Below are 15,236 nucleotides of genomic sequence, written 5' to 3' on the forward strand. Positions count from 1 at the left end.
TGTAAAATATGTAACTCACTATTATTTTCCTGAGTTTCCTGATTTCCCTGACTTCCTTGATCAATCAAAAAATCTCCAGCCAACAAAGCTGAAGTCCAAACTCTGCAAGAGCTGCCCACAATTCGAAGAATTGCAGCCTAACTCTGCTTGTGCAACTTACATATATTTTTGCATTCTGAAATACAGTTTTTAATGCAATACTATAGAGAGGAGCACAAGATTTTCTTAAAAAAAACCCCAGTATTTTTAAAACAAGCTTCCTTTTTTTTTTCTTAAAAAATAAGGGAATTTACATTTGAGAGAAATGTTGACTCAGATTCCCCTACCTTAACCAATTTTTGGCACAGAGTTCTTTTCCCAGGAAAGCGTTCCCTGCTGCACCTTCCTTGAAATACTCATTAAGGAGTATTGTAGATATAAGCTCTGTGACCAGACAAACCTTAAAGCAGTAAAGCCTAATGGAGATGAACTTTCCTGAAGCACCGAATAAATGTGTCTATCTTGAGAAATCTCTACAACGTTTTTGCAAAGTTTTATTCCAGTTTCATAAGGTAGCTGATTATCAAAAACCTGCAAAGGTTTCCTATGGGACAAAAAAGTAATCAGCCTCATAGTTTAGCAGCTGAGGGCTCATTTAATTTACAAACATGGCTGATTTGTTGTGGTTATGCAGAACAGGAGCTGGAAAACTATCAGCATGGGAAGGAAGTTTCAAAGGTGGGGGTGAGAAATTTATAAGGAAAGCCTTAACAGATGTTTATTTATTTATTTATTTATTTATTTATTTACACGTGAAAATACCAGCCGTATGGAAATGTTGTATGTTGAATTAGCTTCGCGGCGCTCTCTCCCTTCCCACACTTTTACCTTGTTTTGTACACTCACCTTTCCCTTCCTCCTCTTCCTTGCAAAAAAATCCTCAGTTAGGCAACTACGGCTTTCCGGAACTTTTTCGGCACGGAGCTTGGGCTCGCGGCACCCCGCGCATCACCCGCAAGATGCGGTCGGGACCGCAAGTGCCTCGGGGGCGGTTTTGCGGGGCCGGAGACGCGCGGTGCGAGGTCCCCGAGCGTGTGAGCGTGTGAGGAGGGGACGGTGTGTGTGTGAGGAGGGGACAGCGTGTGTGTGAGGAGGGGAGACTGTGTGTGTGAAAAGCGCGCGTGTGTGTGTGAGAGGAGGGATGTGTGTGAGGGGGGATCTGTGAGGAGGGGTGTGTGTAAGGAGGGGTGTATGAGGAGGGGTGTGTGTAAGGAGGGGTGTATGGGGAGGGGTGTGTGTGGAGGGGGGTGTGCGGGCGAGCCCCCGGTGGTGCGGGGCGGGGCGGGCCGGGGGCGGCGGGGGAGCACATATAAGGCGGGCGGGCTCGGTGGGGTGGGCAGCGTCCCTCCAGCGGCGGCACCAGAGATGGGCAGCGGCGGGCGGCGGCTGCTGCTGCTGCTGGCACTGCTGGCGGCGACTTCGCTGCTGTGCGTGCCGGGGCAGGGCCAGCCCCGAGGTGAGCGCAGGACGGGGGTGCGGGGGTGAGCAGCTTAATGCAAAGCAGGGCAGTGCCTGCGGGGTTGGTCTGCAGCCGCCCGCCGCGTCCCGTGGTAGCCTTTGGCCCCCGCGGGGCTGGGGCAGCCTGGTAGAGTGTCCCCGTCCCCTCACCGTCCCCGCCGGGCACGGCCGCTGCGGGGGCCGTGGGCAGCGTTGGGCTGCCGAGGCAGCCCGCTGTGGGAGGCGGGCTGGGGTCCGGCAGTGCCGACCGCACGCTTCCCGACGGCCTCCCCCATCTCTTTTATCCCTGCTCTCTTCCCCCATCTCCACGTTTTGCAGCCGCCCTCCCCCACTTCCCTGAAGTCTTTTCTCCTCCCTCGGCGGCGGGGGCCACTCCGCCCGGCCGCCTCCGGGGCCGCCCACTCCCTTTGTGGGAGACGCTGTGGAACGACAGAGACCCGGGGGAGGAGGGGGCGACCCCGCCGCCCCCCGCTCCTGGGCCGGGGGAGGGCTGCGGCGGCCCGGGGAGCCCCCGCGGAGCCTCTGTCCCGGCGGGAGATGGGGTCACAGCCGGGCTCGGGCCGCTGTCCTGGGGGTCCCTCTCTGGGGAAGGGAGAGGAGCCCGAGCCCCGAAGGATGCCGCACGATGTCGGTAATACAAACCAGATTAAGCTCTGTTGTAAGGAGCGAGAAGAGTCCCAAACCACTTTCTGGGCAGAGGTAGCATGAAGAAGTAATGGAGATAATTTACGAAAGTTTTCTTTTTTTTTTTTATTGCACGTGGGCTGGCCGGTGCGTTGCGGCCGGGAGGCCGGAACGCTCCGCGCCGAGTTCTTACCCTGCCAGTGACTTCGTCACATGCATCCTCTTTGTTCCGAGTGCCGAAACTTGGGTTGTCCTGGTGAGACCCAAGCTGCTGAGCACATCGGCTCGCTCTGTGGCTGGGCTAGCAGTGATTGACTCTGCGGTGTGCTGGGCCGTGATGGGAAGCGCTGGTAGACACCGATGCTCTCACCTTCCGCTTGGGTCAGCTGCTGCTGGAGTTCACCACAGAATTTCTGCCGATCCCTACTCCCTGCGCACGAATCCTCAGTCCCATTAGGTCTCTATTAAAAACCGAAAAAAACCCCCCCAGACTTGAATGGAAAATGGTTGGAAGGCATATGTTGTGCAGATGCATGACTTGTTTTCTTTATGGTGAAGTAGGGTATTTGAAATGGATATAGGGTGGGAGATTAGCATCTGGATGTTTACAGGCTGCAGTAAAAGCTAGTGTTTATTAATATAATTGTGTGTACAAAATATCCTCTAGGTAAAAAGGACAAAGCCCAAGTAAATTTCAGAGGCCATATGTCTCAGTTTGAAAATAAATATGCTTTACTTGGCTTATGAAAATTCAGTCGTAGAAACAAATGAAATGCCAGACAAAGTGATATAAATTTTGCTTTTTCGTTTTTTTAAGGTACCATGCTGCATCAAATAACCTTAATTTAATACTAATTCCTATTTGAAGATACATGATAACATGCAGTATATAAAATAAGAATTTTCCTGAAGCTTGTCATGTATTGGTGACAAGACTAAATACCATTTTTGGTTTTTTCATTGACGTTTGCAGTCATCTCACTGCAGTAATGTGCTGCTTTTATATAGCAGCCCACGGGTGCTAGAGGCATCTGGATAAAATACTTGCTTTTTATGTCAGTGATTGAAGCTACCAATATATTTCATTGCTTCTAAGCCGCCCCTTCTGGGAATATTTAAGTTCATAATTACGTTTTTCTAGTTGAAAGATCAAGTCTAGAGACCATTCCTCCTATTAGATTAAGTTGATAGAATTTTTTTTTCTCAGCGTGAGAGCACAGATCATCCGAGGAAGCTGTGAGTTTCAACCCCCCTGGTGGTGAACTGCCTTACAAAAGCCACAATTCAAGATAACTGATCCTAAAACAATGTGAAGAATGTGATGCAGATTAGAGTAGCAATGTTGCTTTTACAGAAAGTAAGCAACTTAAGCTCAGAATTGTAAGCATCTTGTGGAGGTAAAAATACATTTTGGAGTGAGGATGGAAAGGTTTCTCAGAGAAGTTGTCAAGAGGAGTCTGGGGAAAAGGTTTCTTGGCATGGCCGTGGAGAGGGCTGTGGTAGAACTCAAAGCATTTCTTGTTTTTCTGTTCAGTTTTGCTTTCGTCCTGTCAGCAAATGAAGAAACTGGGGGGTACCACAGCTGCAAGGGTCTGTCAGAAAGTGCTGAAGTCCATTCTAAGAAAAAGAAACACACGGTACTGAAGTCACTGCACTGAACAACTTTGAAAGTTAATGATTGATTCTTTCAGCCTAAAGATTAATATCTACATAGCTATAAAATTTAGTTGGAATTTTAATTAGAGGTGTTTTGTTCAAGTGTTCCTATCATGGTGAAAAGTTTGGTTTGCATTTTCTGTTGAGTCTTTTGTATTCACTAATGGAGTAACTCTTCATGAGGCATGTAACTCAGTTCTAGATACAGAGGAATTATTTTATGTCAGAAGCAAAAAAGCCATTTCAGAGGCTTGTTATAGCAGCTTTGCTCTGTTGGAATGCATTCTTTGTTATACTGGAGTTAAGTGATACATGTCTTCAAAGCAGAAAGGAAAATCAGTTAATGATTTTGAACACTATTTTGAACGCTATTGCCTGTATTTCATAAATTTGACTCTACCACTGCCAGGTGATATTTTTTCTGTAATTAAAAAAAAATCTTGCTACTGTAAACCTGTGGTAGTGTTAACTTGGAAGGCTATAGTTGTAGACTAAATATTTCCTCAGCTGCATCTCAGTTTGTTTGTGTAAGCTGGTGTGCTGAAGTAGCCTGCTCTGTTCCTGCCTGGGGTTTTGGATAAGTGCTGGTGCTCAGAGAACTGAACGGCCGTGGGAAGGTGCTCCATCTGGGCAGAGATGAACATAGGTATGTCATACGCCTGTCACCCATTGGGTTTCAGACCTGCTTTGCTTCAAGGATCTGGTTTAGTAAGTATTCTTAGGCTATGGCTAATATACAAATTATGACGTTATGGTAAGCAAACACATTTTTTGCTGAAGCATAAGTGATATAAATTATATTGTTAGAGCACATTCCCAGGCAGTGGGAGATTTACGTTAATCTCCTTAGTTTGATGTGGTTTGAACCCACATCTCCAATCTCTGAATAGATTGCTGTATTACCAAGTTGCTGTGACAGGTAATGCAGAGGAAGAGTGTGTGAAATCTCTCCAGACCTCTCTTTGAAAAGGAACTACTGTACAGCCAAGATGGCAAGTTTCCTTCTGGAAGGATGAAAAGCTGATGCTTCAGTTGGATCATTACAGTGCTCAATATGTAAGGAGAAACAAGTACAGGCCTCCTTCTCTTTTATTTATTTGCCACAAGTGGCAATAATGTGTTTGACTTCAGGAGAAACTCTTTTATTGTACCAGTGGCTTGTGGGATTTGTTTGTTTGCTGTTTTAGTCTTCAGTTGTTTTTTACTAGGTTACTCAAGCCTGGCACCACTCATGGGTGCCTCTCGCTCTTCACCACTTAGTGAAGAAGGGCTCTTTGGTGCCTGATTCAGGGTGGTGAGTTCCACCTCAAGAAGTAATGTACTGTAAGTGTTACAGCATCTGACAAAAGTTTGGGCTGCTGTAGTTTTGGGCTGTTAGTCTGTGAACCTGGGTAGGTGGATCTTACACTCTCAGCTGCCTCACTACAACCTCATGCATTCAGAGGTGTTCTGTGCAGTGGAATAGTTTCCTCTGACACTTTTAAAACAGAGAGACAGACTTCCAGAATGCTTGGAGGGGAAGTTTTTCTGCAGCTTCAAGATGACTTGGATGTTGTATTCACAATTGTTTTCTGTGTGAGATGAAAAAAATATCTTAAGTGCTTCACCATACTGCGTCTTGGGTTTCTGTGTGCTAGTGACTTGAATAGACCTTGTTGCCATCAGTCTTAAATTTTTCCCAACATCTGCAACAGAGTTAACTGTTCTAGAAAATGAGAAGGTTTCTATTCCCTGCCAAGTTTGCCTTTACTTCTAAATATTTTCCTTTAACATTTCTGCTATGTTTCCACCAATGTGAATATTATTTCCTGATAAGAGAACACTAAAAGAAACCTCAAGTTCTTTGAGGCTGGTGGAAAACTTAAAAGCAGTGCTATTTGCAGCTTGCAGTGTGAGGCAGGAGACCAGTGAGCTAAAAATATGACAGGAGTTTGAGGCAGAATCACTTAACATTGTGATAAGGCAAAAACTTCATAATTTTTGGCAAAGTTGGGTACACTGGTATACTTGGCTTAAGTTTCCACTTTTTCCTCAGGGTTGGAAATGTCAGTTACAGTGAACCTGTACATCTCTTGTGTCTTTGGGTGGGCTAAGTAGCAGGGCCCCAAGATGCTTATTAGCTGTCCACACTCTTAAGTTCTTAGATTGTGTGAGAAGTCTCATGTCCACCCACAAATCACAAGATCAAGGTGGAGCAACATCAATAATGAACCCAGAGAAATGAGCCCCTGCCAGGGCTCTCCTCTGACAGCCACTGATGTGTTATGGGAGCAGCTCTTTAGAGCTTACAGGATGGGGGTGGTGGCAGTCTGCAGGGGTATGGGACGCATCCTGGGATTTATGGGAAGAATATTTTGGGATTGCACAGGACTAATTTTGAGATGAATGGAGGAAGGGCCAAAGATGCAGGGATCAAAGTGGTGTAGCAAAGAGTGAGTGTGTAGGGATCCATAGAGTGAGTGTGTGTGTGATGGGGCTGGTGTGTGTGCAGGGCAGTTTGTGCCTCAGTGGCTGGGGTGCAGCTGTGGGCCCCTGGGGCTCATGTGCCAGATGCCAGCAGTGGGCAGATCTTGGGTGTGGGGGAGCACAGTTACTGGATCCAGTGAGTCTCCAGCTTTGGGTGTTTAAGAAATGCACATTGTGGATAGGCATTGAAGAAATCCATCTGTGTGTATGAATCCATGTTTTTCCCCGGAGCAGGGAACAGGATGAAACCATTGGTGGTGGTTGCATTTATGTGTTTCTGTTTTTGTGAATCTGTCTGTCTGGCCATATGTATTTGAATATATCCATATATCCATTGCATTATGTGTGTGGCTTTTTATGTGCCTGTTGGGAATACTTGCTCAGCTTTGCTAGTGTCTGGGCCTGGGAACATGGAGTTGCAGCAGCCAGCTCTCTCTTGGCCTTGGTACACCCCAGCAAAACTGTGGAAAAGCAGATGTAATGCCCGAGCTCTTGGCTTTTGCTTCCTCTGAGCCCATTTGACTGTCAAAGCCTGTATGTAGTGGACTTTGTTCTATATAATACTCTAAAAAGGTCAATTTTAGATGACCTGTAGATAATGTCACCTCAAACAGAGGCCACATTGCATGTCCTCAGGAATGCTGATTTTGTGGGTACCATTGTGTTAAAGTTACACGGTTTTCTAAGTTCATAATAAGCAACACAAATATATTTTGAAACTTATATTAAGTAGAAATGAGGTTTTATCTAATTATAAGGAATATGTAGTAAAAAAGTAATTGATCTCAACTAGGGACAAATTTTGCAGATTTGAGACCTGGCTTGCGGTTGGGGGGAGAAGAAGAAAGAATTGAGAAATGTCATTTTTTTTCTGGTAGTCTGAAAGGAACATGGACATTCTGTGGGGAAAATGTGCTTGGTATTGATTAAAGCCCTAAATTTAAAATCTGCTTTGTGTTTTGTTCCCTGATTTATTTTGCAAGAAATTGCCAACAAGCCACAGACCATTTTCTTTTTTCTTGGAGTACAAAGGTATGTGACAGAGAAAAATCCCATGAAAGCATTCTAAGTTAGATTGAAGATTAAGATTAAAAAAATATTTGTCTGTCGTAAATATTTTCCCCATTCCCTGAGGGCTTAGAAAATGCATCTCTAGAAGTTTAGGGCTATCAGTGTATGTTGATCAGTTGTTGGTATTTGCATCAGTCTCAGAAAAGATCTTCAGGTGAGGTTTGTTGCTGTCCCCTACTTTTTTTTTAAACTTTTTCTTTTTTTTTCTGTCCTGCAGACATCCCTTCCTGACCAAACAGAGGAACAGTGTGTGGCAAAACTTTTGCAAGGCAGAACTTGGTTAGGTCATCTTGCAGTAATTGTGATATGTTAGTTTGGTAAACTTTAGGGCACATCAGTCATTTTTTATTTATGCTTTTAGGTACTGAAATGATATCTGAGGCTCTGTACCGTGCCTCTGAGCTTGCAGATATGGGTAAAGCTCTCTGTCTTTGAGCTTTGAGGCCAGTGCTTCATTTGCTTGTGTGTCAGAGCAAAAATAAGCTTAGATATATCTGCGCTTATTCTTTCTTAGTTACTTTTGCTATTTAAGGACTTCAATGATTTCTCAATCATTCTATGCTCTTTTTTAGAAGCTGAAAAAAGCTGCTTTTCCCCTGAAAATAATTATTTTATACACATTTTTGAGTATTAAAAGCTATATACATAACAATTTTACAGGAAAACTGGAAGACTTCTTTTGTAATTACAGTAGAGATAAATAAGTCTGAAAATAGGAAAACATAAAATTGTAAGACTAGAAACTTAACTCTCAGTATTCAAATAGCAAATATTATAGATGCACATAATTAAGTTCTCTTTTTGATGTGAAACAGCAGTTCCAATTCCTGAGAAGTTCAGGGCAAAACATAGAGATAGAATGCTTTAGTTTTACCTGAAAACCTGATCTTTTTTTTTTCCTTTAAAGTATCTCCAGAGAATCACAACTGTTCTAGTGGCCATGTGGGCTCAGAGAGCCATTGGAAGAGAGGTGGATTCATGGCTGGCATTTTCACCCACTGCCCTTTCCAGGAGTTCAGCTTGGCAGGCTTTGTAAAGCAGCAGCTAATGTGGGTCGATGGGCTGACACGGTTGGTTTTTTCCTTGTCATTTCTGGGCTTTTCCCACCAGGCAAAGGCCGAGAAGATCCCACTGCTGCTTTGTGTAGGTGGAGTAGATGTCAGCCCTCAGCAATAAATTCCTTCTGTTTTGTCATCTTTAACTTGTTAACTTTTGCTGATTTTTTTTTTAACTGTCATTTGATACAGTAACAGCTCTGTCAGAGATATTCCCTAACCAATTCTTTTAGATTAAAGATTCAGATTTGAAAGTTGTTTTGCAAGCATAATGTAATTCCTTTCTGTGAACTTATTTATTGCACTGTGGGACTCAGCTCCCATCTTGATTCCCGCATGAAAATAAAGCTTAAAAAGCTGTTTAAGAAATGGTCTTCCCAAAGTGGAAGCTTGTTTTTTTTCTCCGTGGCTCTGCCTGCATTTTTTATTGCTGCTTGCTCAAAAATGACCTTGAAAATAGGCTGATGTCCACTACCTTCTTAACTGTATTTCCATAACTTTTATTTGCTGAAAGTCTGAGAGGACAGTGCAGAACTTGTACAGGTAATGAAAAACAACTTCTCTAGTCTTGATTTGATTCTTTGATTAGTATTGTTTTCTTGTGGACCCGATGAAGCAAGAAGTTTTTAATAGCAAAATCCTAACTCTGCAAATAAGTTGGGTACTTCTCACTGACTGTAAAAAACATTGGAATTCAGTCATTGAGCATAAATGCAAATTGGAGCTGTCGTTGATGGTAACTTAGATTAGTATTGATTGCTTTTATCAGGTTTTTTGAAAGTGTGACTGGAATTTTGCCTTCTGTCACAAAACCCAAAGATGTGTGTAAAGAAATATTTGTGTGGGAAGGAGAGGAAAAAAGCCCAGTAGCAGCTGAGACATCCTCTGCAATTTGATTGTGGCTGGGTGCAGCCTTGCTGGGGAGCATTGGAGCAAGTATCCAAGTGATCCCTTATTTTTTTGTGGATGCTGGCAGAGTGAGCTTTGCAGGAAGCACACAAGGTGTTGGGCAGGCTGGGTGCCTGGGAGGATGGCAGCCTGGGGAGCCTGACTGCACCTCTGATGCTCCCTACCCAGGCAGAGCTGCTGCCAGGCTGGATGGTGCACAGCCAGGCTTCACTGACTCCTCAGGGGACTTCTGATCCATCCAGGGATATCTAGACAGTGAGTGAATCAGGAGAGTCTAGCACCAGCAGTAGCCCTGTACTTTAAAAACCAGTCAATTGAATTCCACCTTCCCTGTTTCTGGCTCTTGCTTCACAGAAGTGAGAAATCCAGCTCCTGAAAGTGCTCCACTACTGATAAAACTATGGAAGAGATTCCCCTGCATTTTCCTGTCTGGTTTTAATTCAAATGCATGAATAGCTAAAGTGTGTTATGCTATTCTCCATGCCACACCATTCATATATTTTACTTTCCTTTGCTGTGCTGTCTTTTGTGCATAGGACAGGAAGGCAGAAAAGGCTTGTAACAGTGTGCTAATGCCTCTAAAGATTAGGCTGTTTCTACTTTATTGGCTGAGAAGGGCTAGATAACAGAAGTTTGATGTGAAGGTTCTTTGAATTGTCATGGTCTGTGGATACCCTGGTTTAAATTAGGGTTGTGAAATATATGCTGTTGAAATTTCTAGGATTCCATTTATTTACTTTAGCTTGTAGTCTCTGAAATGTGTGCTCAATGCCTTCTACTAGAAAATACCCTTTAAAATATACTGAAGAGATAAAAATTTTGATGGCAAAATGAAGGATTAAATCTGCTTCACTGGCTTGGGGAGAGTTGCTGTGCTTTACATCTACTCACAGTTCTTCGTTCCTTCAGTAGGTGCTAAGTAATGCGTTCGTTTTGCGTGTCTCTTAATTGCCAAAGTAGTTCAATTGATAATATATCTCTTATAGCATAAAGAAAAAGGTTTGTATAGATAGAAAGCAAATCTGCTAAGTGTCTCTGTGATTTTTTTTTAACTGTAGCTAGGTTATTTAGATATTATCAATAAATCTCACTACGACTTTATTAGAATTTTAGGAACCACACATTTTTTTGCTAATGCAAAAATGTGAGCTTGATATTAAAACTGTCTTTAGATGTAAACATGAAATTTAAACTAAAAGTTGCAGGAATTAAATAATTTCCAGACCTATCCCAATTCATCTTCCTTGAAGTTGGTTTACAGTGTGTCTGCCAATGTTCTCAAGAGCAAGTTCATCAATGCTAAAGGCATGCAGCAAATGCAGAGTCTGTCCTTGGATGACCACACTTTACTTGGGAGTGGTCGCACTGGGGACAGCTTGGTTTGTGCATATTTGATAACATTGTAAGGGGGATATTTCTAATTGAAGAAATGATTCTTCAAAGTACAGTGCAGGTTTTCATTGATGTGGTGGAGGCAACCCTTGGCAGGCAATGAGAAAGAGATGTATGTGATGGGGTGGGGAACTTCCCAGATGAATTGATTATCTTTCCATAGTGATGAGCAGTAGGATACGACCTAAAGGCAGTGGCGAAGCAATAGTTACAAAACACAACTACTGGTGGACAGCCGTGTTCAGTGGGTATCTTGGTGTGGATGAGAGGTTGTCGTGCTGATGTTCAGCTCCTGTGATGTGTCAGGTTGCTCAGAAACTTTGCCGGGTACTTGGTGGAAAGATCTACTTGTTGCTGTGCTGCCATGGCTAATAGTGGTAATAGACACATCCAAGATTGGGTGTTTCTGGTAGGCTGAGAATCCTGCAGGAGTGATAGGCAAAGAGGGTCAGAAGGGGATTCTGAAGGTGGTACAGTGGCAGGGAAGAGGTCAGGATGTTTGCCCCAAGGAGGAAAACCCCTTTTTGTATACCACAGAGTATTGACAGATGATACAATCTCTCTAAAATTTGAGCAGCCCCCCTTATCTTTTCAGTTCCTAAGGACAATGGGAAATAAGCTGCCCACTCTGCAGCTCTACCCATGTTGCCCTGTTTCCCACAGTCATCAGCAAAAAATGTTTGGGGTGTTTCAGGCAGGATCCAACTGTGCCTCGCTATTATTTTAGTGTCACTGTAACATTGCTGAATTTTAAATTAAACTACTTGAACTCTCTGTCTGTTAGAATTTTCCTTAAAAATTGCGCCTTGGGCTGAAATGCATCATTCTTGTTTTCAGGCCAAAGGCAAAATACTTTCAGAACACTTGATTAAAATTCCATGCGACTGGCTGAGTTCTTGAGTATTAATGGCAGTACAGAAGAGAACTTGTTAAAATATTGTGTTTTTTTCCCCTTGTTTTTTGGGTTCTTAAAATTACACTTTTTCAGAAATTTAACCGGAGTGACACAAATGCTTTTGAATGTCATGGAGGCATTTACTGTAAAATAATGAAATAAGAATTTGCATGTTGTGAGAATTTGAAGCATAAAAAATGTGCAACAATTGACTCAGTATTAATTTTTTTAAATAGTTGCAGTTTGTGCCCTGTACATTTGTTAAACTGTGTGCCTGGAGACCAGCAGATGCAAGACCAAACAAAGCATGGTGATTTGCAGTTTTACTTTGTTGCCTAGAGTAAAATGCCTAGGAAAAAAAAAGTAGCAGGATATATTTTACTTTTTACAAAGAGCAGAACGCTACCTCTATATCATGTCAAACAGTTGGTTACTACTGAAATAAAATTTTAAAAAATGACAAAAAATACCCCAATAGGTTTTTCCCAATTGATCTTGAAAATTAGAGATTGCTATATCTTGTCAGTAGAGATCAGGGAATGACCAAGCTTTGCATGTCCTTGGGGTTACACAGTTGCAAATCCTTTCAGGTCCATTCAAGCTGGAGGAAATGTGCTTCCTTCTACCCAGGAAGATCTGGCACTGATACAGGGCTGTATATGCCCTGATAATGGCTTTGTGCCTGTTGGAATGAAAACATTTTTCTTCCGTGTCTGAAAACAAGAGAGTTGGTAGTTCTGAGATGCCAAAACCTCTTGAACTTGAAATAGCTTTTGTTAATAAATGGAAAAATACAGGTTAGTTTAAATAGAAATTTAGCTTCATCTAACACAGCTGCAATTTCTAACATTAAGGAAGTGACAAATCTTTTTTTTTAATTAAGAAAATGAAATAATTTTGGGCTTATGCACAGGTAGTTAATAACAAGCTTTCACTAAGTGAAAAATACATTTCAGAGTTCCTTTGTAGTGCACCTACTTCATTTATGATCACAAGCTGATGCCAACTCTCTGAAGGGCATTTCTAACTGTTTTAACCTTCTTAGTGTTTGCACAGGGCAAAAATCAGTAACATTTTGTTTGGTTGTGATACTGAGTCACAGTATGAAAGTGAGTGGGACCTCTAAGCTTTTAAAATTCTTCTCAAGCTCAGGTCTCCCAGAATTTGCAAGTGATAAATGGAAATTTAGAATCAGAAGAGGGCTAATACATCCTTTTTATTATAATGGGTCATAACATCCTTTTTATTATAATGAATGATAATGAATGATTCGGTGTGCAGACTGAAGCTGCACATTTATGCATGCAAATTTAATTAGGATTAAACCCAAGAGGATTTTCATTTACTAGACAGTTGCTTTAGGTTGAAAACTGGTGATAGAAAAGAAGTTCAGGGGGAGATATTATTTAAGGAATCATTAAGGAGGCATGAGGGAAGTCTACTGTGGATCCTACATCAGTAAGAACAAAAATGTTTCGTTTTGTTGGTATTGGAGCACATCATAAGTGACAAGTGACTGAGGTCCCGAGTCTTTGACATGCCAGTCACGCTGCCAATACTTCTGCTGTGTTGCTCTAAGCTAATACTATGTCTTAGGCAGCATATAAGCAAAACTGACAAGACACTGAAGTCTTTAATAGCTGTGGCTTGTATTTACTTCAGGTTTGAGCAAAGATTGTTCCCAACTGATGACTTCAGAAAAAAAGCTAGTGTACTGGTAAAAGAATGAACAACCCCCAAACCAACAAGCACAATGATGCAGACTCCTCAACGTGTGGAAAAAGCTTTGGGTGAACAAGAAAGAACTAATTTCATGGTCTGGCAGGTTTGTTGTTCCTTGGCAGCCTGCCCATCTGTCAACTTGTGGCTCTTTTGCTTTGGTGCAAATGCTGTGACAATTTCTGGGCAGATTCTTGAACTGGCTGTCAGCATACAAAAAATCAATACTTGCAAGACGTGACTTGACAGAAGAAATATTGATTATAGTTTGGAAATGCATGATAGAGTACTCAAAATTACTTACCTTTCATATCAAGTTGTACTGTATGATGCTGAAAACTAGCATGAAATCTAGTTTTCTTTTATTCCACTACCCCTTAGTTTGTGCCAATCAAAATAAGCAGTAAGTTACTGTCAACATTGAAGGTATTAGAAATACCTGTGGTAGATTTTTTTAATTTTTCCCCAGGAACTGATTTTTTTTTTCCCTCAAATCCCTGAAATCTGTGGAAGGACCAAGCCATAATACTAGGAACCACATTCAGGGCTGGGATGTAAGCTATGAAACCTATTGAATTCACCAGTGTTTTCTCTGCTCAGGCTGTCAAAGATGATGTGCACTCCTTTGGGAAACAAGGAAGCACATTTATAGGAATGTCTGGTTGGGGCTGAAAACTTGAACTTCTTCAGTTTCAAGCATCTGCACCCTGACCATGTCTTTGCAGCCTTATCCTCTCCTTAGTTTTCCAATCATTTTGTATATAGCATTCTTCATACACTTTGAAATTTAGATTTTTTTTTAGAACCCAAGTTTTCTGCCTTCCTTTGGAAAAGAAAAAGCACTTTTTTTTAACCTTATTCAAATTCTGTTACATTGGGGCTATCAGCCTGGCTATGTGCTGGTGCTTGGGAATTTTAAGGAAGACATGTAAGTTATGCCAGACACTTGCTCCTTAACCTTCACAAACTATATTGAGGAAACTAGTTGTGGGAGAAAAGTGCAGCTGGTGTTCATTCTTGACTGAGCAAACTTTTGCTTATTTTGGGTCCAGTCTGAGTTTCACGGAATTTTATTAATCTGTGGTGTTATGACTTTATTAGCTTTATTAATTTGCAGCGTTGTAATTATTTTCAATACATTTCGAGCACACAATACTAATTAGCACATCATCTAGCCTAAGGGAGACCACAGTAGGTAAAATGCTTTTGCTGTTGTACCCTGTCTGCATTATGGCCCTCATTAATAATGCTGAGTGCACATAAGCAACTGCAGAAAAAAATATTTGGCAGAGAAGACTTTGCCATTTAGAAGAAGGGGCAAGGTTTCATCCTCTGTAGCTTGTTTGTGCTCTAACAGCTTGTGGAGTTCAAACAGAATGTTTTCTGTTACATTAACTGGTGTAATGAACTTGTTTTGTTGTCCTTTTTTCTGGGGCTCCAGTTGGATTGCTTCAGTTTGATTTGCAAAAGCTTGAGTGGATCAGAGCTGTAAAATAATCAGCAGACTGTTCTGAAAGCAAGTGGTTGAGTGCTCAGCAAATGGCTGCAAAGTAATCTGTTTTACAGATAACCTGAACTCATCCAGGGTCTCATGTGAAGTATGCTTCAACAGACCAGGATCTTTTACTTACCTTGGTGTGCAATGCAAACAGAAGAGCAGTACCTGGAAAAAAAATACAAAACTTATGTGTGTTAACAAAACTATCAAGACTTTAAGAAGTTATTCTACTCCAACTGGTGCTGATGAGGTCTGAGAATCCAGACTGTTGGAAAAATGCAAGCTGCCAAGAACTCAAAAGGATAAGAAGTTTAGAAGATGGACTGTAGAAAGATTGAGAGGGTTGTTTACATAGTCTGGAAAAGGGTGTGTGGTAACAGCTCAGGTAAACAAAAGTTGTAATCAAGATCATGACTGATCCTGAATGCAGCAAAGAGGACTGAAAATTTGTAAC

At 42.1% G+C, this 15,236-nt stretch overlaps 1 protein-coding gene across 2 annotated transcripts in view; it reads left to right on the forward strand.

Annotated features, from left to right (window-relative positions):
- Positions 1–1,366: 1,366 nt before the first annotated feature.
- The window catches only part of LAMA1 (laminin subunit alpha 1), a 99,573-nt gene continuing 85,703 nt past the window's right edge, over positions 1,367–15,236 (forward strand). For both annotated transcript variants that reach the window (XR_004061687.1, XM_030970995.1), the window contains exon 1: positions 1,367–1,495. Coding sequence is in view for 1 of the 2 variants with exons in the window: in XM_030970995.1 (XP_030826855.1) it covers positions 1,405–1,495 (91 nt within the window). In the remaining variant the exon portion in view is untranslated. The remainder of the gene's footprint in view (positions 1,496–15,236) is intronic.

This window comes from Camarhynchus parvulus, chromosome 2 (assembly GCF_901933205.1).
Source record: "Camarhynchus parvulus chromosome 2, STF_HiC, whole genome shotgun sequence".
NCBI classification, from domain to species: domain Eukaryota; kingdom Metazoa; phylum Chordata; class Aves; order Passeriformes; family Thraupidae; genus Camarhynchus; species Camarhynchus parvulus.